Source organism: Podarcis filfolensis (assembly GCF_964270895.1).
Source record: "Podarcis filfolensis genome assembly, chromosome: 7".
Classification (NCBI taxonomy): domain Eukaryota; kingdom Metazoa; phylum Chordata; class Lepidosauria; order Squamata; family Lacertidae; genus Podarcis; species Podarcis filfolensis.
In genome coordinates, this window is record NC_139603.1 from 5,478,008 (window position 1) to 5,499,897 (window position 21,890).

The 21,890-nt window shown below is 48.6% G+C and overlaps 1 protein-coding gene across 3 annotated transcripts in view; it reads right to left on the bottom strand.

Annotated features, from left to right (window-relative positions):
* Window positions 1–19,606, bottom strand: part of ARAP3 (ArfGAP with RhoGAP domain, ankyrin repeat and PH domain 3) — a 39,351-nt gene extending 19,745 nt beyond the window's left edge. The window contains exons 1-15 of one of the 3 annotated variants that reach the window (XM_083624585.1): window positions 19,534–19,606; window positions 19,272–19,494; window positions 12,989–14,068; window positions 10,436–10,491; window positions 9,689–9,759; window positions 8,637–8,713; window positions 7,606–7,857; window positions 6,686–6,755; window positions 6,190–6,310; window positions 4,693–4,880; window positions 4,086–4,192; window positions 2,791–2,990; window positions 1,643–1,728; window positions 855–1,037; window positions 452–605 (exon numbers count right to left, since the gene is read on the bottom strand). In XM_083624585.1, coding sequence (XP_083480711.1) covers window positions 452–605; window positions 855–1,037; window positions 1,643–1,728; window positions 2,791–2,990; window positions 4,086–4,192; window positions 4,693–4,880; window positions 6,190–6,310; window positions 6,686–6,755; window positions 7,606–7,857; window positions 8,637–8,713; window positions 9,689–9,759; window positions 10,436–10,491; window positions 12,989–14,025 — 2,602 coding nt within the window. In that variant the 5' untranslated portion in view covers window positions 14,026–14,068; window positions 19,272–19,494; window positions 19,534–19,606. Of the gene's footprint in view, window positions 1–451; window positions 606–854; window positions 1,038–1,642; window positions 1,729–2,790; window positions 2,991–4,085; window positions 4,193–4,692; window positions 4,881–6,189; window positions 6,311–6,685; window positions 6,756–7,605; window positions 7,858–8,636; window positions 8,782–9,688; window positions 9,760–10,435; window positions 10,492–12,988; window positions 14,069–17,020; window positions 17,199–19,271; window positions 19,495–19,533 lie in introns of those variants that run through there. The other 2 variants (XM_083624584.1, XM_083624586.1) reach the window with 2 other exon arrangements.
* Between the last annotated feature and the right edge of the window lie 2,284 nt (window positions 19,607–21,890).

Here is a 21,890-nt window from a genome sequence, read left to right on the forward strand (position 1 = left end):
TTGTGTATCCTGTTTGAGGAATGCCCATACATTGTCACCGAACACACATCTACAGAATATTCTGTGAAGGAGGCAGGCAAGTAGGAAGTGCAAAGATTACGTTCTGTAGAACTGAGTGGAAATTCAATAGCTGACAAACGTGAAATCTTCTGTACAAATAATTTCATTTAAAAATAATAGCTTGTCTTTGCTCAAAACCAGCTTTCATACTCCTATAGTTTGCTTCAAATTCCAGGGAGTAGTTTTGGAAAAGGAAACTGATGTTTTTGTAAAAGGTTGTGATGTAAAATTAAACACACTTACTGGAGTTTTTATGAGCTGATATCGGGAAACAAGTACAGTATAGCAACAAAATTTAGGAGTGTCCGCTGGGAAAGATGTGATGTGATTAAATGGATAAAATGCTTATCCTCTTGCATAAACACACACACAGAGACATGTCTGAGGTTACCTGGGCAATTGCCTTGCTGGTCCTGCCCATTGTTGCCCCAGGGCTTGGCTTTAGAAACGAACCCGCAACCTCCTGCCTCAGTTTCCTTGGTGGTTGCAAAGAACTGCAACATTTTCTTCAGAAGTCCAGGCCCAGACACAGCCACACACAGAGCCTGAGAAAATAAAAGCAGTCAGTGGAGCCACTCAAGGTAGCTGACTTGCTACAGCAGCTTCAGATGCTGCAGTCTTAATCTCTGGGAAGGCAGCTCAACAGCCCTCTGGATAACAGCAGTGGCTTCCCACCTCCTGCCTGTGTGGGCAGCGCACTGAAATTCGCATGTGGGAATTGCAGCCCCTTCATAGCTCCTTCGTATCCTCAGGATGGGTTTCCAAATACATAACAACTTACATCATGGCCTTACCTGCAAAATATTTTCCTGACTGCTGTACTGTGGGTGTGGCATGCGGTAGCACCCATAGCGGTACTTGCGAGTGATGAATTCTCGCCTCTGCTCAGCACTGGCCTCGGGGTGCAAGGCCTCAGAAGGTGGGAGGTGCGCTGCCCAAAACCTGTTCACTTGCTCGTTCCCCAGCATGATGAATAGCTTTAAGAAAGAGGGTTGGGGTGACATTCAACTTGGAGGAAGAGCACACCCCAGATCCCCAGAGGGAGTCAAAGAAGAAGAGCACCTTAAGCTAGTCAAGAATCTCAAGTTAATACTAGATCCATCCATCCTTCCTTTCCACGACTGTGCTCTGCATTTCTATAGATCTAGTCCCTTCTAGATCTGTAGATCCCTACTAGCGGGTGGCACTGTGGGTTAAACCACTGAGCCTAGGACTTGCCGATCAGAAGGTCGGCGGTTTGAATCCCCGCAACGGGGTGAGCTCCCATTGCTTGGTCCCTCCTCCTGCCAACCTAGAAGTTCAAAAGCATGTCAAAGTGCAAGTAGATAAATAGGTACCACTCTGGTGGGAAGGTAAACTGTGTTTCTGTGTGCTGCTCTGGTTCACCAGAAGCGGATTAGTCATGCTGGCCGCATGACCCGGAAGCTGTAAGCCGGCTCCCTCAGTAAAGCGAGATGAGCGCCGCAACCCCAGAGTCGTCCGCGACTGGACCTAATGGTCAGGGGTCCTTTTACCCTTTACCTAGTCCCTACCATTATTAATTTTTTTCCAGTTTCTGGGCCCTCAAGGAAAGGCTTAGTACCTGAACCATCTCATTGCTCCAGATGCTTGTGTCCAGCTTTAGACTCTGCACCTTTGAAATGCTCGAGCCCAGGCTCCGGTGTTGACCTGTGGAAGCAGGGAGGCTATAAAAGCATAAACTTCATATGATACACATGCGATGCAGCTGCAGGTGGCACAGAGGGCCAGTCTCACATCCAGGCCCAAAGTAGCCGCATCTGCATGCGAGGCCATGAGAGCAGCCAATGCAATTCTGGGCTGCATCAATAGGAGTATAGCATCTAGATCAAGGGAAGTAATAGTGCCACTGTATTCTGCTCTGGTCAGACCTCACCTGGAGTACTGTGTCCAGTTCTGGGCACCACAGTTCAAGAAGGACACTGACAAACTGGAACGTGTCCAGAGGAGGGCAACCAAAATGGTCAAAGGCCTGGAAACGATGCCTTATGAGGAACGGCTAAGGGAGCTGGGCATGTTTAGCCTGGAGAAGAGGAGGTTAAGGGGTGATATGATAGCCATGTTCAAATATATAAAAGGATGTCACATAGAGGAGGGAGAAAGGTTGTTTTCTGCTGCTCCAGAGAAGCGGACACGGAGCAATGGATCCAAACTACAAGAAAGAAGATTCCACCTAAACATTAGGAAGAACTTCCTGACAGTAAGAGCTGTTTGACAGTGGAATTTGCTGCCAAGGAGTGTGGTGGAGTCTCCTTCTTTGGAGGTCTTTAAGCAGAGGCTTGACAACCATATGTCAGGAGTGCTCTGATGGTGTTTCCTGCTTGGCAGGGGGTTGGACTCGATGGCCCTTGTGGTCTCTTCCAACTCTATGATTCTATGATTCTATGAGCTCCAGCCTCATGCAAAGCTGCTCATTAGCTTCAGTATAAAGCACTTAAAACTCGGTTGATTGGGTGATTGGAAGCTGCTCTGGCCTCAGGCACACTGTCAGAGGCACTAAATCTGTTGTAGCTTAGGTTGTGGGACTCACATTTTGGTACTGCTTCCAGTTCCAGAATGCCTAGTCCTGGCCTGCCACCAAAGGTATGGAGCGGCTTTCTCCTTCATCTCTCCCCCTGCATATCCTCATATAACGAAGACATCCTCATCCACTCTCTCATCCACCCCATCTTGCAGACGGGAAGGTGCACAACAACACACAGATGCACTTGCCTGCACACTGCTTGCAGATCACCACACACAAGTTGACGGAAGCCCAGTCAGGGCTCAAGGTGCGACAATCGGCACAGAACCTGTTGGCTTTGTTAGACCAGATCTTCTCAGCCACCTCATAGTCATAGAGTGTCTCAGCAATGGAGTTCTGCAGGGCCTCCATCCACTCCTTCTTCTCTCGCTCAGACTCTGCTCCAAAACTAAGGGAACACAGATCTAACACTGCAGGTTCTGTCTTCCCAGAAAACACCCTGCAATGCCACAAACGTTCTGCTTGCAACACCCAGAGCCCAAATGGGCTGCTTCTTCTGCTCCAGACACAGCCAAGGATGACATTAAATAAACTGCAGTCCCTCTGCAGTTTCTCTCAAGTCCTCCCCATGTCCTGAGAGAACAATACCCTGCCCTTTTCAGATACCTGAGCAGGTGGGGTGCTGGCATCAGGTTTGGGGGAGCTCTTGGACACAGGATTGCCTACCTTCCATCATGCCTCCATCTCCAGCCGCCACAAAAATTTCCAGGGCTCTGATGGAGGGAGTGAAGCATGATGGAGCTGGTACTCTACACCTTCCAGGCAATGGAGCAGGGAACTTTGCAGCAAGCTCATTTTTCCTGGAAAGAGTAAAGTAGCAGTGCCCTCATGCTCCTTGGAGCACAAGAAAGCTGCTGCTTTTATCCTTCCTTGCTTGCTTTCAGTGGAAACCTTTGTGTTTCCCCTGAGGCCCCTGCCAAGAGGGCTTCTGCAACAAGTTCCTACTTCCTAGAGGGCTATGCACTTGAAGGAAGTGAGGCAGGAAACCTCCCCCTCTGAGAAGCCCATGAGGCTGGCTGCTGTGCTCCTTCCAGGTGTCACAAGGAAGGAAAGCTCGCCCAGATGCCCTAGCAATGTTGTCTATGGGGCAAGTTGCCATTTTCTCATGCGTGGAGCACCTCGCAGCGGTGGAGCAAGACTTCCTTGTGCTCCAATGGCTAAGAAGAGTGGAAGAGTCATTGCTCAATGCCTTGTGGTGCTGCAGGACTCTCTGGGGACAATCTTCCAATTCTCAATGGAAGGTATACATGGAGGAGGCAGTGGGGTGCACAGCTCCCTTGCACTCTTCTTTGTTCTGCTGTTGCCAGGCACCTCAATGTAGAAATGGGAGGCTGGTCCAGCTTCTAGGATCAGCAGTGGGTCTTGCTGGGCCTTGCTGTTGGCCTGGCAGGAGCTCAGTCATGCCAGTGCTTAATGCTGGTTCTACCCAGCATGCAATTCTTCAGCACATGCACCCCCCACTTTGTAACACAATGTGTCTTACCTGAAGATTTTGAATGGGGTGATGAGCTCAAAGGTGCGGCCTTTGGCTTCTCGGATAGTGGCGCCGTGCATCTCAATGAGGCAGATGGCAATGCCCATTTTAAAGAACTGTGGGTGAAATTGGTACAATATTAATCAGACTTCAGCTTATAGTCACAGTGATGTTCCCATTACAGATTTACAGCTCTATCCCTGACAAAAGCAAAAGCCATAAAAAGTAGCCAAAACATGTTTCCTTCCATTTCTATTGTTTAGAAATACTGGCTGCTAACTTGTTCTCCCAGCAGCTTTAAATCTTCAGTTAAATCCTCAGTGCTGAAATCATCCCAATCCCATTACCAGACACAATACTATTTATTCTACCAATGGAGAAGCAAGGGTCCTTCTCCTTCCAATTCCGCCCAAGGAAAGCCCTCAAAGCCAAAAGGTCACCTCTTCCCCCAGTTTATCAAGTCTGAGGAGCAGAAAAAACATAGAGTGGCCCCAGGTTGCTCCTCTGAACTCCTAAGTTAGGCACAGCACCAAAAAATCTGTTTCAAAAGTATTTGGGGAGGTTCAGAAAGTTCTCTAGACTGGGCTTCTGACTGCCGAAAGGCTCTGGCGCTCACCTGTTCACTTTTGTATAACCACATCTCAGCCAGGACAAGCACCACATATAGCTTGGATTTGTAGCCTTTGAGCTCCAGGTGCCCAGATTTTTGGAGATGAGTGGTGCCACTGAGGCACGGGCGGGGACACAGCAGCCGCTGCTCAGCCACTCTCTGCTGCAAGGTGCTACACCACTCATTCCGCTGAGCTGCAAGGGCAGTTGCCAAAGGCCAGAGTAAAGTTTCAGTGAGAACTGACACAAGCAGCACAAACAACAACAACAGCAACAATTTCTACCTCGCCCGTCTGACTGGGTTTCCCCAGTCACTCTGGGAGGCTTTCAACAGAACATTAAAAACAGAATAAAACTTCAAATATTAAAAACTTCCCTAAACAGGGCTGCCTTCAGATGTCTTCTAAAAGTCGGATAGTTGTTTATTTCCTTGACCTATGATGGGAGGGCGTTCCACAGGGCGGGTGCCACTGTCTGGTTCCCTGTAACCTCACTTCTCGCAGGTAGGGAACTGCCAGAAGGCCCTCAGCACTGGACCTCAGTGTCTGGGTTGAATGATGGGGGTGGAGACACTCCTTCAGGTATACTGGGCTGAAGCCGTTTAGGGCTTTAAAGGTCAGCACCAACACTTTGAATTGTGCTCAGAAACGTACTGGGAGCCAGTGTAGATCTTTCAAGACTGGAGTTATATGGTCTCGGCGGCCATTCCTAGTCACCAGTCTAGCTGCCGCATTCTGGATTAGTTGTAGTTTCTGGGTCACTTTCAAAGGTAGCCCCACACAGAGCGCATTGCAGTAGTCCAAGCAGGAGATAACCAGAGCATGCACCACTCTGGCGAGACAGTCTGTGGGCAGGTAGGGTCTCAGCCTGCGTACCAAATGGAGCTGGTAGACAGCTGCCCTGGACACAGAATTGACCTGCGCCTCCATGGACAGCTGTGAGTCCAAAATGACTCCCAGTTACATGCACACCTGGTTCTTCAGGGGCCCAGTTAACCCATCCAGGACCAGGGAGTCCCCCACACTTGCCCGCCCCCTGTCCCCCAAAAACAGTACTTCTGTCTTGTCAGGATTCAACCTCAATCTGTTAGCCGCCATCCATCCTCCAACCGCCTCCAGGCACTCACACAGGACATACACTGCCTTCACTGGTTCTGATTTAAAAGAGAGGTAGAGCTTCCTATAGATATTACAAAGCATGGGGAAGAGGATGGAACCCTGAGGCACCCCACAAGTGAGAGCCCAGGGGTCTGAACGAATGAATCATGTAAAGCATGCAACCTCTGCTTAAAAACCTCCAAGGAACTAGGGTCTCCACCTCTTGAGGGTGTCCTTCCATTGTCAGACTCTTGCTACAGCTACAGGCTGTTCTCCTTCTCTCTCCCAAGACAAGTCAAAAGGGCAAAGTGTGGGCAGTGAACAGGATCACAAGGGTCTCTCTCTCTCTCTCTCTCTCTCTCTCTCTCTCGGTGCTCTCTGCTGGGGTTCAGGATGGGATTTCTCACCCTCACTTTCAGCTCTGAAGACAAAGATCCTGTGTTTCGTGACAACTTGGAATTTGTTGTCCTTGGTGGAGCGCACCACATCAATGACAGAGAGGGGAACCAAACCTTTAGGATACGGCTCCTGCAAGAGACAAAGGGAGCTCAGTGTTGTCATTTCCCCAATCTAGTTATATCTTAGGCTGATCTGGTTTTACCTCCCCAGCCGGAAGGCAAAAAAACAAAACAAACCAGCTTGGCAACCGGGCTCTTGAAAATAAACAGATGGGTCAAAGGCTCATGCATGGGATGTTGGGGCCCTAAATGGATGGTTGTCTCACAATGACCCCTCCCACAGCCATGTCTCCTCCACATGCACAGAAAGGCCCACCCTTCCTCAACTGAGCCAGGACCTCCCATTGTCTTCTCCCTTTGGTCTCCCACTTGGGTCTCCCTGAGCACGCCCCCCCCCCAAATGTGCAGCATTTAGCAGCCAGAGTTTCTCTTCTTCTGGTCCCACCTTTTCATTGTTGAAATACATGAGACTTTTTCCATCACATCTGACAAAGCGTCGCTGGAAGACGTAGTTCCTGATGGGAATAAAAGGAGAGCCGGCTGAGTCCAGAGCCCTTTATCAGGGGCACCTCTCTGCACTGATAGAGCTTAAAAAAGGCCTGACTCTGGTACCAGCAGGGCTCATTCCTAGAACTGATTTTAAGGCTTAGTGCAAAAAGATTTCAGCTCTTGAGCAGAAAGCCTCTCAACTAAGGCTGAAGAGTAAAGGCTGTTTAATGGACTAATCATACGCCTTTCAGCTGTTCAATAAATGTGCTTATTACCAAAACTTCAATATATGTGCCTTTCCGAGATAATCTGAACACCTAAAGCCATGTTGCTTGGAAACACATGTGCCCCCCCCCATGGTCATCTTCAACTGGGGGCAATTTGGAGCACAGAATCAGAGAAAGAGTAAGAACAACAAAAACAAAAGCCTCAAATACCCCAAAACAAGTTACGTTCCTAATTGGCATTTCATTAAAAATTGCCCTTGCTGATCAATCCACCAAAGACTAAGTCAATCTGTTTACTGATTAAATACTCTGCACATGTGCAGAGTATATTTCCTTCACAGAGTGATGCAGCCTACTCTCACACATCAGGGCTTAGAGAAGGACCTCCTGCCCTTTACTTCTGGGTGTGTATAAACCTCAGCATTTCTTCTTCCTGTCCAGGACCTTTCTCTTTACCAAAACAGAACTATCAGTTTTCCGGCAGAGATGTAATTATTGTTTTTGTGTTTGTAGTTACTTCAGCTTGCGTGATTTCTGATGCTTAAATTGTGTGCACTGCTCTAGGCAGTTTATTGGGAAAGAGGCAAATAAATGATTGCAAGTAAGCAAAGAGCCTGTTTTAACTTGGCGCATTTCCCTTGCCACTTACCCCTGTGGAGACAGCTTGTCCAGCCAGCCGTTGAGCACAGTGACCGAGCGCTCTGACAGCGAGGTATAGCTGGCATAGGGGGAGATGGTTAGGTCCTCTGAAGTCTCATCAGGATACAGGTGGTCAGAGAGTCTGAATGGGGAGCCTTTGGCCCACAGAGCCTCCACTGAAAAGTATCCCTCAGTCTCATTCTGGACAATGTGGACTGGCTGCATGGACTGGCTCTTTTCTTCTATCTTGGTATTTCTGTTCCTGAAAGAAAGATGTCAGACCTATTTCTTGAAGCATGAACAGCCCTTCAGCTATAGAACCGATTCAGTTCTCTCGCACAGCAGCTGGTAGCAAGAAGGGCAATCCTGTTCCTTTCAAAATGCCCTTTAGAGGAACAATGAAGACAGAAGATCAGGAAACAGGAACACCAGCCCCTGCCAGCCCCATTCCTCTGTCCTGCTCTCCTCACTGATACTGACAAGCAGAGGGGAGTTAGAGTACAGTTAGGGCTTATGCACACTTCCTTTGGCCCCCCTGCTTCCCCCTGGGGGGAAACCATTCTTTAGAGCTCAACTGGAGCAAATGGAAATCAGATTTTCAGAAGATTGCCATTTGTTCTGATTCAAAGGTAAAGAGCAAGTTTTCCCTGGGAAAGGAGTGGGGCAAGGGGAAAACCACTCAGACCCTCACCTAGAAAGCGCAGGTCAAGCAAAAAACTGCCCAGAGCCTTGCTTTCTAGGCACAGGACAAGCGGAAGTGTGGACAAGCCCTGAGTGATGGCCGGTCTTGTGAGTCCCTCTCTGCTTCACGTGAAACACAGGCAACCACTAGTAGTGCTGAACCAGATCATAACTGGAGGAAGCCCATGCCCGTAGTTACTCTGCACTGCCTAGTTTGGTGAACTTCTTTGCAGACTGCACCAATGAGATGCCATCTTCTGAGATATTTCCCGTGTGTCTCTGCCCCCCTTTCAGCTTATTTTTAACACTGGTAAAAAAGAGTTGAGAAGTAGGGAGAGAATAGAAGCTAAAACCACTTACATGGGCCTTTCTTCTCCCTGGTTTGGTGCACATTCTGGCAACTCTTCGTATTCCTGCCACTCAAGGGATCCTGCAGCCTGGAAGAAGATTCTCATAGAATGTTTAGGAGACAAAGGTAGTTCTTGTTTCCTTTCCTTTTCTTTGCCTGCTGAAAGACAAGCTCCAGAACTCTATGCCCTGTGTACAAATTGATGCACACCAAGCTGCCAGGTTGGATCAGATCAAAAGATCAATCTAACCTAGTTTTAAGTTTCCAGCAGTGGCTACCCAGACACCTTGAGAAAGCTCACAATCAGGGCAGGAAGGTATTGGCCACCTTTGGCTGTCTGTCGGGAGTGCTAAGCTGTGCCTCCAGCTATGCTAGACCTTATGTGCTTTTGGACATAAGCTCCATTATTACAGAACTTTGGGAGCCTCCAGAGAATGTCCTTCCAAGGTTAAGTGCTGTGTGCCTGGGGCATCTCATTGCTCAGAAAAGTGGGGGTGAACATAGAAAGCGGGGTGCCATGCTAGGCTCTGGCATCCCCCTAACCACTTCTGAGGTGTAATGAGCTGCTGCTTCGCTCATGGCTGATGTTGTTGTGCTTGTTATTTATTAATCATCTTCTAAGCCACCATCTCAAGGCAATTTACACGTAGGATAATTAAAAACAGTTCAAAACAAAGCAGCAAATACATTTTAAACAAGACTAAAACCTTAACAAGTGGACCCTTGCGGCCCGTTTATCCAGCTGAGATAACCTGTTGGAACAAAAATGTATTCAACTGCTTCTCGAAATTGCAGATCACGGGTGCCTGTTGCATCACAACAGGAATGCTGTTCCACAGGACAGAGGCAGCCACACTAAAAGCCCCGCTTGGAGTTACTGTGGAGTGGGCTTCTGAGATCTCTGGAACTTGCAGGAGAAACTCTCCTGTGATCTACTGGGTGTATAAGGGATAAGGTGGACTCTTGAATTAGCAGAACTGAGCCTGAGCAGGAATCAATGCAAAGCATTCTCATTGGCTTTCCCACTCCTTGCCCCTTACTCCATATTTGCATATCCCCTCACCTGCTCCTGGGCAGGCCACCATTGCCCAAACATGCTCTCGCAGTAGGGACTGATGGAGTCCTCAACCGGTCCTGTGGGGAAACAAAAGCTGAAATGTCAGGAGGGCTGAAGTGGCGGAAAGAAAAGCCCTCACTGGTCTCTTGTCTCTCAAGAGTGCCAAAACAGATGAGATACAAAAACGTGAAAATGCTTTTTTTAAAAAAACGTTTTGAAAAATACGCCATCTAGTGTCACATTTGTATAATGCACTTTACAACACACTTAAAATGTTTTTATTTGCAGCTGTATAGCTGAGTCCCCTGAATAAAAAGGGCCCTTCCCCCAATCTTAATCCACCCTCCAACTGCTATTTGTCTCACAATGCAGAACACACACATGTAGCAGCTTTGACAATGGGGATTTACATTCTTCCTTCTTCACCTCTGCTGTTCCAAACAAATTCAGAGCCCCTTGTGTCTTGTCTGTTCCGGGCCTTGTGTTTAACATTTCTCAGGTGGGCTCTGAACTCCTAGGCTCCTGTGCCCATGAAGGGTAAACACAGCCAGTTCCCCTAGGAAGTGTGCATAGACCCTGTACAGCTTTCAGATTTAGGAGCATATGGAACCCAAACAAACATTTACTCTCACAGTGTCCATCCCCCTCATTGGCTCCTGTGTCTGATGTGGTTCTTGCTCTTCCCATGTAGCAATAGCTAAACCTCCAAGGAACTATAGCTAAGTGGACAAAGGATGCTGTTGTCGCTCTCACCTGATCTGTTATCAAGTCCCTGTGGAGGATGATCTAGGCAGAGCTGTCCCAAGGACCTGCAAGAATGGAGCAGAGATATAAACCCAGGAGGGATACCATGTTTCAGACCTCCACTTTGCTCACAGGCACTCCTGGATAATTCATCCTACCACCTAGCCAAGTAGCCAGGCATCATATTCAAAACTATCACACCTGCCAACCACCTCCACAGCAACACTCCCTCTACTCTACAGCCAGCCAGTGGCGTAGCGTGGGTTGCCAGCACCCAGGGCAAGGCAAGTAATTTGCGCCCCCTAACCCGTGGATTTGCGCCCCCTAACCCGTGGATTTGCGCCCCCTAACCCATGGATTTGCCCTAACCCCAGATGTTGCGCCCGGTGCGGCCCGCCCCCCCTGCACCCCCCACGCTACGCCACTGCAGCCAGCCATGTAGTCTGTGGTTTTATTCGTTTATATCAGGGATATGTCAACAATTTTGGCTCCATGTACCAGAACCTTATAAGGATTTGCCTCGCAGGGCAAAAGTGACAGGGTGGATGGGTCTGCCCATCAAGTGACATCACAAATGACATCTGGTGCTTTGAGGTCCCAGAGTCAGAACTTCAAAGCACCTTGAAGGCAGTAATGCAAGGCTAAAAGTTTGGTTTTCACCTCCCTTTTAGGAGTGCATGGCTGATTGTGAGGTGCTTTGAATTCTAAAGCCCAGCGAAGCTGAGTATGTTTGAATGGGTAAGAGAGCTCTGCAGGGAGATCGCTCAACACACCTAGCTCAGGCTGGATTGATCTCCATTCACACCAGCTAATTTGTATGTGTATGGTGGTGGGGGGGGAGGTCTATCCTGCTTAGCGCTGGACAACTCAGGGCTGCTTCAAAGAGCAGCACTGGGAAGATGAAAACACTTCTCTCTCCAAATACTGTTCTTTGAAGCACATGCAGCCAAAGCAGCCAGTAACGGAAGCTGCTTTCCACGCCTTGAACAAAGCAGGCTATTGCCACATGTCTTCTGACAGGCGGGTGGTAGTGAGGCCTGCTCTGATGGAGGAACCATTGGGAGACCACTTCAAGCTCCCAATTTATGTATAATGCCAGGTGCAAGGTGGGGGTGGGGGAGCATAGCTTCTCCAAAATTTCCTAGAGCAGGCTTCCTCAACCTTGGCCCTCCAGATGTTTTGAGACTACAATTCCCATCATCCCTGACCACTGGCCGAGGTTGAGGAAGCCTATTCTAGAGGGTCAATGGGGAAGTCTGGATGCCAAGCTGGGCCCATTGGTCAGGGGTTCCCCACCCCTGAATTTTATGCTGCTGTAATCAGACAAAGTGCTTAACACAAGATATCAGGAATGTGTGTGTCTGTGTGTGCTTCATCTTTCAGAGTGCACGGCTCTCAGACAGCAAATAATAATAATAATAATAATAATAATAATAATAATAATAATAATTTATTTATATCCCGCCCATTTGGCTAGGTTTCCCCAGCCACTCTGAGCAGCTCCCAATAGAAAATACACACACACACACACACACACACACACACAGACACACACACACACACCGTATTTTTCGCTCTATAGGACGCACTTTTCCCCCTCCAAAAATTAAGGGGAAATGTGTGTGCGTCCTATGGAGTGAATGCAGGCTCCTTGGCTTCAGTGATATCAACGCAAAGCCTCCGAAGCGCAAAGGGAGCGCTCCCTCTGTGCTCCGGAGGCTTCGTGTTGCTTTCGCTGATGCCTGGAGAGCGAGAGGGGTCAGTGCGCACCGACCCCTCTCGCTCTCCAGGCTTCAGAGATAGTCGCCTGAAGCCTTTGGAGTGCAGCGCGATTTCCCGCTGCGCTCCGCAGGCTTCGGGTCACTGTTAAGTTTGACCTCTTTCTCATTTTATGTATTAACTTTATTTAAGACTTTGCCTGGAACTGGCTGACAATGTAGTAGGGTTTCATTTTAGATTTTTAGGAGTGAAGCTCTCCTCAAGAGTCAGCACCACTGAACCAGGCCTGGCAACCACATTCATGAGAAGTGTGAAGCCCTGCAGTGTGAACTTGTAGGTGAACCCCTAAAACTCTGAAACTCACTGCACCTCTTAAAGGACTCATTTGTAACATCCCCACCTGACCCTGATCCCTAGAGCTGCCCTGGCATGCCTCAAACTGACTGTGGAGCAAAATGTCAGTGTTTTTGTTTTCAGGATGAGAATTAGCCTAGGTTCCATGCCATCCTATCACCCAAGATGAGGGCTATATGGGACCAGCTTCCCTTGGCATTCTAGGTAGTGGGACGCTGTTCCTCAGGAATGTACAAATGCATTCTCAGAGCCATGAAAAGGCCTTTGTTCCAGCCCACATTCTCCCTAGCCTTGTGCATCACTTAAGGCAGGCTGGCTGGCTGGCTGGCTGCAAGGTCCAGCAGGGATCCAGTCATCAACTCCAAAGGACTGGAGTACAGAACTAATTATCTGCAACTGCCACAACCAAATGACCCCGTTCCTGTTTTACCTGAGGCCTTTCTGTTGGTTTCCTGAAAGAGCACTGCTAGGAAAGGCATAGATACTCACCTGGCATTCTCCACGGTCACAGTCCCATTTTGCTTGGCCAGGTCAGAAGGCTGACTCCTCACAGCTTCCTTCGCCTCCATGCTTTTCACTGGCGAGAGCACAGTGACATCTGACACAGACTCTTTCTGCTCCTCTGGGGAGGCTGACTTGGTGAGGGCAGAAGGGAGCAGCAAGGGCTCTTTCTGCACTTGGCCGGCAGTTGGCCTCGACTCCATTGGACTGATGGTGTCCTCAGGCTGGCTCTTGAAGGTGGATGAGGAGGTGAGTTCATGCACACTCCTCACCTCCCCACTCATGCCGCTCTCAGGAGCAAAACACTGCAGAGCATATTCCAAGTGGCCCTCCCTTGGTCTACTCTGAGGTGGCACGGCGACCCCTTGGATTTTGTCTCCTGGCCCTGCCTGGTGCTTTGGACTGAACTCAAGCCTCTCGGCATCCGTGGTACTTTCCCCTGGATCAAATCCTTCCAGAATAATAAACGTTCTTAGAGGTTGTTCAGAGCAAGACGTGGGATTGCAGACAGGCGCAGGTGTTTGTGCCAATGAGACTTTCTCTGGCTTGGCTGCTTGGTGTGCACGAGGAAACAACGTCCTGGGTTTGGGCACTGGCTTGGTCACAGGAGGCGTTGGTTCCTTGTTCAACCGTGGATGCTGACTGTTGCCTTCAGAGTCAAGATCAACCCCAAGGCTGGGAATAGTTTCCACCAAGACGTCTTTCTTTGTGCCCACTTCATTCTTCTCTGCCACATTAGTCCCATCCAGAGAATCTACACACTTGCCAGACCTGTAATGAGCATCTCCTGCCATGTGCCCACTTCTGTCCCTCACAAGCAGTCGAGTTTGTTGCACTAAATTCAGAATCCTTTTGCGGTGCCCAGTAGCAGTGATGCCAAGCTTCTGCAGGTCCTCCTTACTGAGAGAGATCACATCTTTCACGGAGCCATATCCATGTTTCTTGAAGGTATCCCAGTATCTCTCCAGATGGATGAGGGCCAGCCAGTCTGCAATGTCGGAGTCCACAGAGCACTGGTGGTGCATGTCCCCTTGGCAAGGAAGGAGAGAGCTTTTTTCAGCCTACCACCTGAGGGAAAGGGAAAAAAGCAATTAAAAACCTGGCACAGGAAGGCAGCAGAACATCTCTCCTGGAACTGGGAGGAATGGAGAAGAACTAAGTGTATGGGAATCCTTGGCTTGCCTCATGCACCCCCACCCTTGTGTCCAATTTGTGCAGATAAAAAGGCTCAGGAGTTCATATACCTTGAGATTAATTCAGCAGCATAAAATTGTCCTTCCTGTAGCCTGGCTTCCTTGGTGCTCATACTTTTCATGCTAAAAGTTCACCTAGGCAAAAGCTCCCAGAGAACAGCAATGGTCTCAAATGGAGTCCCCCACCCCCACCCACTTTCTCAGGAAGATGGGGCTGACAGACTTCTGTCACACAAAACTTGGCTCTGCACAGAGTCCTGACATTGGGCTGATATGCAGTCTCTGCAGGTCCTGAGAAGTCAGCCCTTGCTTGCTCTTGTGCTGTCTCTGTGAGAGTGCCAGCAGAGCATTCAGAACCCTGTCCTCTGTGCGGGAAGATGGAGGCCTATCCCAGAGTGAAACAACTGGATTGTGGCTGGAGTGAGATTCTGCCGGGGTGACCAATATGGGGAGGGGTTTGTGACTGGAAAGGCACTGCTGTGATCTGCCTGACTGCTGGCTAAGGGCATGAGAGAGGTCACCAAACTGTGAGTCACACACAGCAAGGGCCTCCTTCACACAGCCCGTCTGCCAGCAACTAAGACAGCATCCAGCCTGCTAGGCAGACTCAGGGTGGGAGGGGGGGATCAGGGTGGGAGGGTCCCCCCCCCACTGTTTTGCAGAAGCCCTTCCTGCTATCAGCTCAGAAATCTCTCTGGTTTCTGCAAAGAGATGGAGACCAACGACTTTCCTTTGCGCGTGCTGGTCTTTAGAAAAATTCAGTCTAAATCCGGAACTGGCAAGTCTCACTCCTGGGCAATCCGCACTCCTGATTAATCATCGTTCTTGCAAAATGAATTAAAATAATATATTTCTTACTTATTTACCTGACTCCCAAGTCTTGTGTTCATTTGATTTCCCTTAGTTGTTTAATTCAGTTTCACATTATGGTGCTATGTAGAAGGTGGAATATGGGATCTTTGCCATGGCTTATTCTGGAAGGGCAGATGTCTCAGACCACAAGATGCACCAATAGGGGATCCTAACCAGTCAGATCCTAACCAAATGTTACATGCAAAGGGGTGCAACGAAAGCACAACAGCTGCTTTTCCCTAGGAGGGAAGCTGTGGGAAGAGAAGATTTGGAATGGAGAAGTGGCAGAAGCAGTGGGGGTGGTGGGATGCCTAGTTCTCCACTCACATTTTTTTCTGCACAAAACCATCCCCAGCTGCTCCCCCTGGGTCCCATATTCATTTCTAAAATGTTATGTGCTGCTATTATACCAGGTTTTTCATCCCCACCCTCATCCCAAACCTTTGAGACAGCATCTCCAAACATGTTTCAAACACTGCAAAAGGCAAAGTGGCTTGTGGTGTGCGCTCTCTCTCTCTCTCTCTGTGTTATATTGCTGTCAGGATTGGAGATGGTAAACCTCTGAAAACCAGTTGCAGGACACCATGAGCAGGAGAGTTTTGTTGCATGTACTCCCTGCATGTGGGCCTTCCCATAGGCACCAGGACATTGTGAGGACAGAATCCTGGACTAGATAGGCCTTTAGTTTGATCTAGGACTCTTCTTATGAATGAGAGAAAGAGATGCGGAGCAGAGATATGGTGGGTAGAAAAGAGTTAAATGCCATCTCCCACCCACCCTTGGCTTCTCAACTCCAAATCCCACTCAAAAACCTGCATTGCTTTTGGAAAAGCAACCATCAGACATTTGTGCAGATGCATGCAGCTGTATGTAGTTCTACCCTAATTTAGAAACTTTTAAAAAAGTTTGGGCCAATTCACAGAGGGTAGGTCTGTCAACTGGGATTAGCTATGATGTCTAAAGGGAACTTATAAGTTCAGAAACAGTGTACCCTTGAATACCAGGTACTGGGGGGGGGCGGCAGTGGCGGGGGGGGGCAAAGAGAGTCTATGCCACCTTCATGCCTTGTTTGTGAGCTTCCTGGAGGATTCTCACTGCCCACTGTTGGAAACAGAAAGCTGGATTATTTGGATCTAATCAAGCAAGAGAATCCCTATGTTCTAAAAACAGGGATGGTCTTTTTTCAGCATTAAAAAAACATACACTGAATTTACTCATGTATTCTCATTCCTAAATTAGGTGCCCAATAGCAAATGCTTTCTGGGCACTGTACAAAAGTCTTGGAATAGGAAAGATTCCCAACAGTCCATCAACATGTGCTTAATTTTCAAAGAAAGGATGCATACTTGTGATCTGTATCTAATCTGCATTAAATGATCCCAGGTACGCTCTTTTGCTTAAGAAACACAAATGTCTTACCGAACCAGACCATGTTCTACTTTGTAAGAATGGCAGCAGCTGCTGGAGGGACCACAGTCTGTCTCCTGCTCACAGCCATTCTCAGGGTAGTGTCCATATCACTTGGTTGGGTGCAAATCACTTCGTGTTCAAGAAATAAATGAAATGATTATGAAATAAATGAAATGATTTAAAAGAATTAATCAGAATTTGTATTTCTCCCCAACATTATGTATATATGAAAAATACTTGGCCTGTTACACCTGGCACTTCCCTTTCAAGGAGCTTCTCTTCCATTAGGCTGCTGTGAAATGTCTCGTGCCTCTGGGAGGCTGCGGGTGATGGGGGCTGAGGCCGAGCTGCTAGCTTAGAGCTACCCAGCACATTCATGGTACGTGCAAGATCTGAACCTGGGAGCTTCTGGTGGTCTCTTAGCCATGGCTGTGTATCGGCTCCACAATGTGCTTTTGGCAGCTCTCCTGACTCACTCCCATCCCCAGTTAGGAAAGTTTTCGCCCATGCAACTGCTACCGAAACTACTCTGGATTAAACTACTGTAATTCTGGCCATGGCTTACCTGTTCTCACCCCCCTCTTCACTCATCGTGGGTGCAGCGGCTGGTGCCACAGGAGGGCTATAAGGTATCCTTAGGAGTCTTGCTTGTAAAGCATCCCAGGCTGAATGTTTTTTCCGTGAATCTAGCTGCTGCACATTACACCACTTTGCGCTCGCTGAGCCTCCCCCCCCCCCAGTTGTCCCATTTCCTCCCATTGTTCAGCGCAGGCTTCCTTCCTGTTGCTCTCTCCAACCCGCCCCCAAACAGGAATTACTTCAGCCATGCACTAGGAGTGCATATTTGTGCATATGCCAATTGCACTGTGCATGCAGGTAGCTTGTTCATTCTACTTGGCATGAAATGTGTGCATGTACTTCTCCAGATGTCAAAGTCCTGAGGTGGTAAACCTGTGTCTGAGCTGCACTGCTTCATAATGCGTGCGTGCATGCGCATGCGGGTGAAGTGGGGGTCTCAACTGACCAAATATTTTATTTTGTATATGTTAAATTCCCTGCACATAGAAAACTGGATGTCAGAGAGAAGGATATTAGCCACTGACAGGCTAATTTTCGATGCAGAGAGATTTTTGTTGTTGTCAGCATCCATCTGCCTTGGTGAGACAGTGGAGTGTGCCTCCAGAGGTGAAGTCAAACCACTGCACTAGCAGCACTGAAGTGGGCTGCCCAGATGACAAGACCACACTTTTGGCCTTGCTGATGTGGTCCAAAGGAAAGCAGACCAAGACATTTGGTACCAGCTTGGCTGTAGGAGTTGCCGGACGGAGGCATCCAAGATGCCATCCAGCTGTCTTAGGGACCCCACTCCAGATTTGTGTATGGTTTTAGCCTTTTCTTTTCCCAAATATGTCCTGCAAGGCAGCTGAGGTTTGGGATCCGGGTTTCCCTCTCCTAGATGGGCTACCTTGATGGGCTCCATCTGCCCTTCACTTCCCTCTATGGCAGGCATGTCCAAAGTCTGTTTTGGGGGTCTAATCCGGCCTGCCGGTTGATTTAATCCGGCCCCTATGGCAGTTTATTTCCTGGGGTAAAATCCCCCAAAACCCTCAACAACTTCAATTGTGGTTGGCTCTTTGGTCGGCCCTCACAGCCCTTCACTTCATCAAATCTGGCCCTCTTTGAAAAAAAGTTTGTTCAGAATATATTGCACCTATACCATTCTCAAAACCTAGTTTTGTCCTTGCATGCAGGGGAAGTCTTTGCATGCAGGGGAAGTCCCTAACTCACCAAGGGTTTGAGACCCATCGGCTACCCTCACCTGGTTTAACCAGCCAGCATATACAGTGGTACCTCGGGTTACATATGCTGCAGGTTACAGATGCTTCAGGTTACAGACTCTGCTAACCCAGAAATAGTACCTCGGGTTAAGAACTTTGCTTTAGGTTGAGAACAGAAATTGTGCGGTGGCAGTGGGAGGCCCCATTAGATAAAGTGGTACCTCAGGTTAAGAACAGTTTCAGGTTAAGAACGGACCTCCAGAATGAATTAGGTTCTTAACCCGAGGTACCGCTGTAGCACAAAAAACCATCAATAAAAAGTACAAAAAACATTGACTTAAAAAGTACATGCTTTGTATGGAGAAAGTATTTGATCATTTAAGTCCACCTGCAATTTGCTGCAGTGGAGCAGGTTTACGACCATAGTAAGAACTGTGCCTGATCCTTCACACCAGGTATTATACAGGTGTACTGTCATGTGAGTCAGCACACACCATTGCGTGCAAGTCTGTATATAAGGAAATGTGAGGAAACAGGGTTTGCTGCAGTCAAGAGGCAAAAGGTTTGAGTCCTCTCAAACATAACTAAGTCTGAACAAAGATGTCAGGAAAACCTGAGTGCCCAGTTGTTCCAAGGAGTAAGGAGGAGGAGGCAACATGGTGTACTTCACTGCACCCAAGTGAGGGGGAATCCAGGGAGCAGCAGGGTCTCCAGTCATTATAATCCGTCCTGTATTCATTCCGCACTTAACTTAAATCAAAACTCTGCAGCCAGTATATATCCTCTTCTATTAACAAAAAGGTTTTTAATCAACCAGCTGATTTACAACTAAGCTGGTGAACGTGTACACACACTGCTGCATACGGGTTCCCTGCTAAGAGTGCCACCGATGCTGGCTTCCTTGGAAATAACTCTGAGGGCTCGCTCCCTGGAAACTGCCTTTAGCGGCCTCAGGTAATCAAAACCCAGCAGTCAGCCAGAAAGAACGTGTGAAGTAGTAATTGGAATAACATTGGTCCCCATCCCCCCTACGCTTACCTCTTTGGCTAAAAGAAAAGTCAGCGTCTCGCTGTGGGGCGGGGAGGGACTCCGCCGGAAAGCCTGCAGAGCCGCTGCCAGCCAGTGTGGGCAGCGCTGGGCGAGATGGGCCAGTGGCGCAGCGCCGCTTCGGAAGACCCGTGTCCGCACCAGAAGTTGAACCTCGAGCCCTGGCCGGGAGCTGGGCGGGCGAGCCCAGGCTCCCTCCCTCGGTGGCGCCCGCCTGCTTTGAGCCGCGTCTCCCCTGCCCCTGCAGGCCCGCCGCCGGCAGGATCGCCCTCTCCGCGCAGCGCAGCAGAGGCGCCTCCGCCTGCCTCCTCGGGGCTGCGCAACTCGCGGGCCGGACGGAACCCTCCCTGGCCCGCCCCGCGCCCCGCGAACCTCCGCCTTCGCTGCCCTGGTGGCCGGAGCGGCTGCGGGAGAAGCCGGCATTCGTGGCCGGGATTGGGGCGAACCAGGGGCAGCTCTGCCGGCAGCGACGGAAGAAAGGGGTCGTGTGCGGGTGGGCCGGTCGCCGCTCGCCCTGTTCAGGGATGCCCGGCCCTTGCCGCTCTCTCTCTCTCTTTTTTTAAAAGATATTTATTGGAGTTTTACAAAGACATGAATTTAAAAGATCATATAAAAAGAAAGAAATGCAATAAAAGAGACATAGAAAAATACATAAAATAAGAAAAGGAAAATAAAAACAAATCCATTTTTGTAACCCTAACTCATTATCTTATTTCCTTGGCCTCCTCACACCTCCCCTTTTTGTATTCCCATTTAAATAATCAAATCAGCAAATCCTTACCCTCTTTCGTTTATCTTAACTCTATATCTTAGCATATTATAACTCTATATTTTCATCCATTTATCAATTCATTTTTGCATATTCTTATTAACTTTGCTGCTAATGCCACTTATTTTCAATCCAACATCATTTTAACATTCATTAATTTTACAGTGTTTCTGAAGATAGTCTTTAAATTTCTTCCAGTCTTCTTCCACCAACTCTTCTCCCAGGTCACGGATTCTGCCTGCCCGGCCCTTACCGCTTGGCGGTCTAGGGAGGAATTGGGCTGAAGTAGAAAAAATGCAACAACAACAACAACAACAACAACAACAACGATGACGACGACGATGACGACGACGTCTAATAATGATGATAATAGCATAGGCTGACAATTCAGGGCACGGGCTTGAATTCTGCCGGAGGGGTCACTCTCAGGCATACCCCCACGTAGCTGCCCCGTACGGACTGGGTAGGAGGCCTAACCTGCAAGTCAGCCCATTCATATGTAGAGTTAGCGCACCAGTGATAAGTGTGCATGCGATACTGGCATGGTCATCCAGCCTGCAAATGGATCCACGCACATGGTGCTGTGCCATCTATATGCACACTTCCATAAGGACAAGCCCAAGGCTGCCCTCCGCCCCCTTTCAGCCCACGCTTGGCATGCAGGAAGATTGACTACTCGGAGAGACAATGCCCCTGTGACTCGGGACAAATAGAAACGGCAGAGTATGTCCTTCTCCAGTGACCCCATCACAGAGGCATTCGTATTATCCTGATTTCCCCACTACTTCATAAGTACCCAGGGCGCACAGGGCAATTCTATACCTCCCTGCTCCTCTCAGATGCCAATCCTTGCAACAACATACAATGATTCTGCAGGCAGTGCTCAAAATTCGTTGGAGGATGACCTGCGCCAAAACCCAGATTTAATGAAGGTATGAGTGCTCTGTAAATTGATAGTTAAAGTCTTTTATATATCAACCGTATTCTTTTAGCTTCTTTTAAATTCTTATAGACTTTTACATTCACCTTCTGTTTTAGTACCTTTTAGCTTTCCAAAACGCTTTTCAGATTTTAAATGACTGTATCCCACCCTTTTATGCTGGTCTAAGACCGTAATAAAGATTTGTATTGTACTGGAGTGCTCAGATCCTCTCAGCATCACCTGGTCATATCTCTAGACCAGGGGTCAGCAAACTTTTTCAGCAGGGGGCTGGTCCACTGTCCCCCAGACCTTGTGGGGGGCTGGACTATATTTTTGGGGGGGGGGAATAAACGAATTCCTATGCCCCACAAATAACCCAGAGATGCATTTGAAATAAAAGGACACATTCTACTCATGTAAAAAGACACTGGTTCCTGGACCGTCCGCAGGCCGGATTTAGGTGATTGTGCCAGATCCGACCCCTGGGCCTTAGTTTGCCTACCCATGCTCTAGACCAGTGTTTCCCAATCTTGGGTCTCCAGCTGTTTTCGGACTACAATTCCCATAATTCCTGACCACTGCTCTGGCAAGCTAGAGATGATGGGAATTGTAGTCCAAAAACAGCTGAAGACCCAAGGTTGGGAAACACTGCTCTAGACCAAGCTCCAGCTGTGATGTAGAAATCTTGTATTCCGAGAGCTGCAAGGCAGCTTGTTGTGCAGAAGTTACATCTGGCCCCGATTTACCCAATCCTTACGGTGAAATTGATTATGGTCCTTACGGTTTTAAATTTATGCAGGTTTATTGAGGCTGAGATAGGATAGCCCTAGCAATGCAGTCTGCTCTGTACTGTTAGGATTGCCGGGGATTAGTAAGCAACAACCCTGCAATGAGTCAAGTGTTAACACTGCAGGTCAGA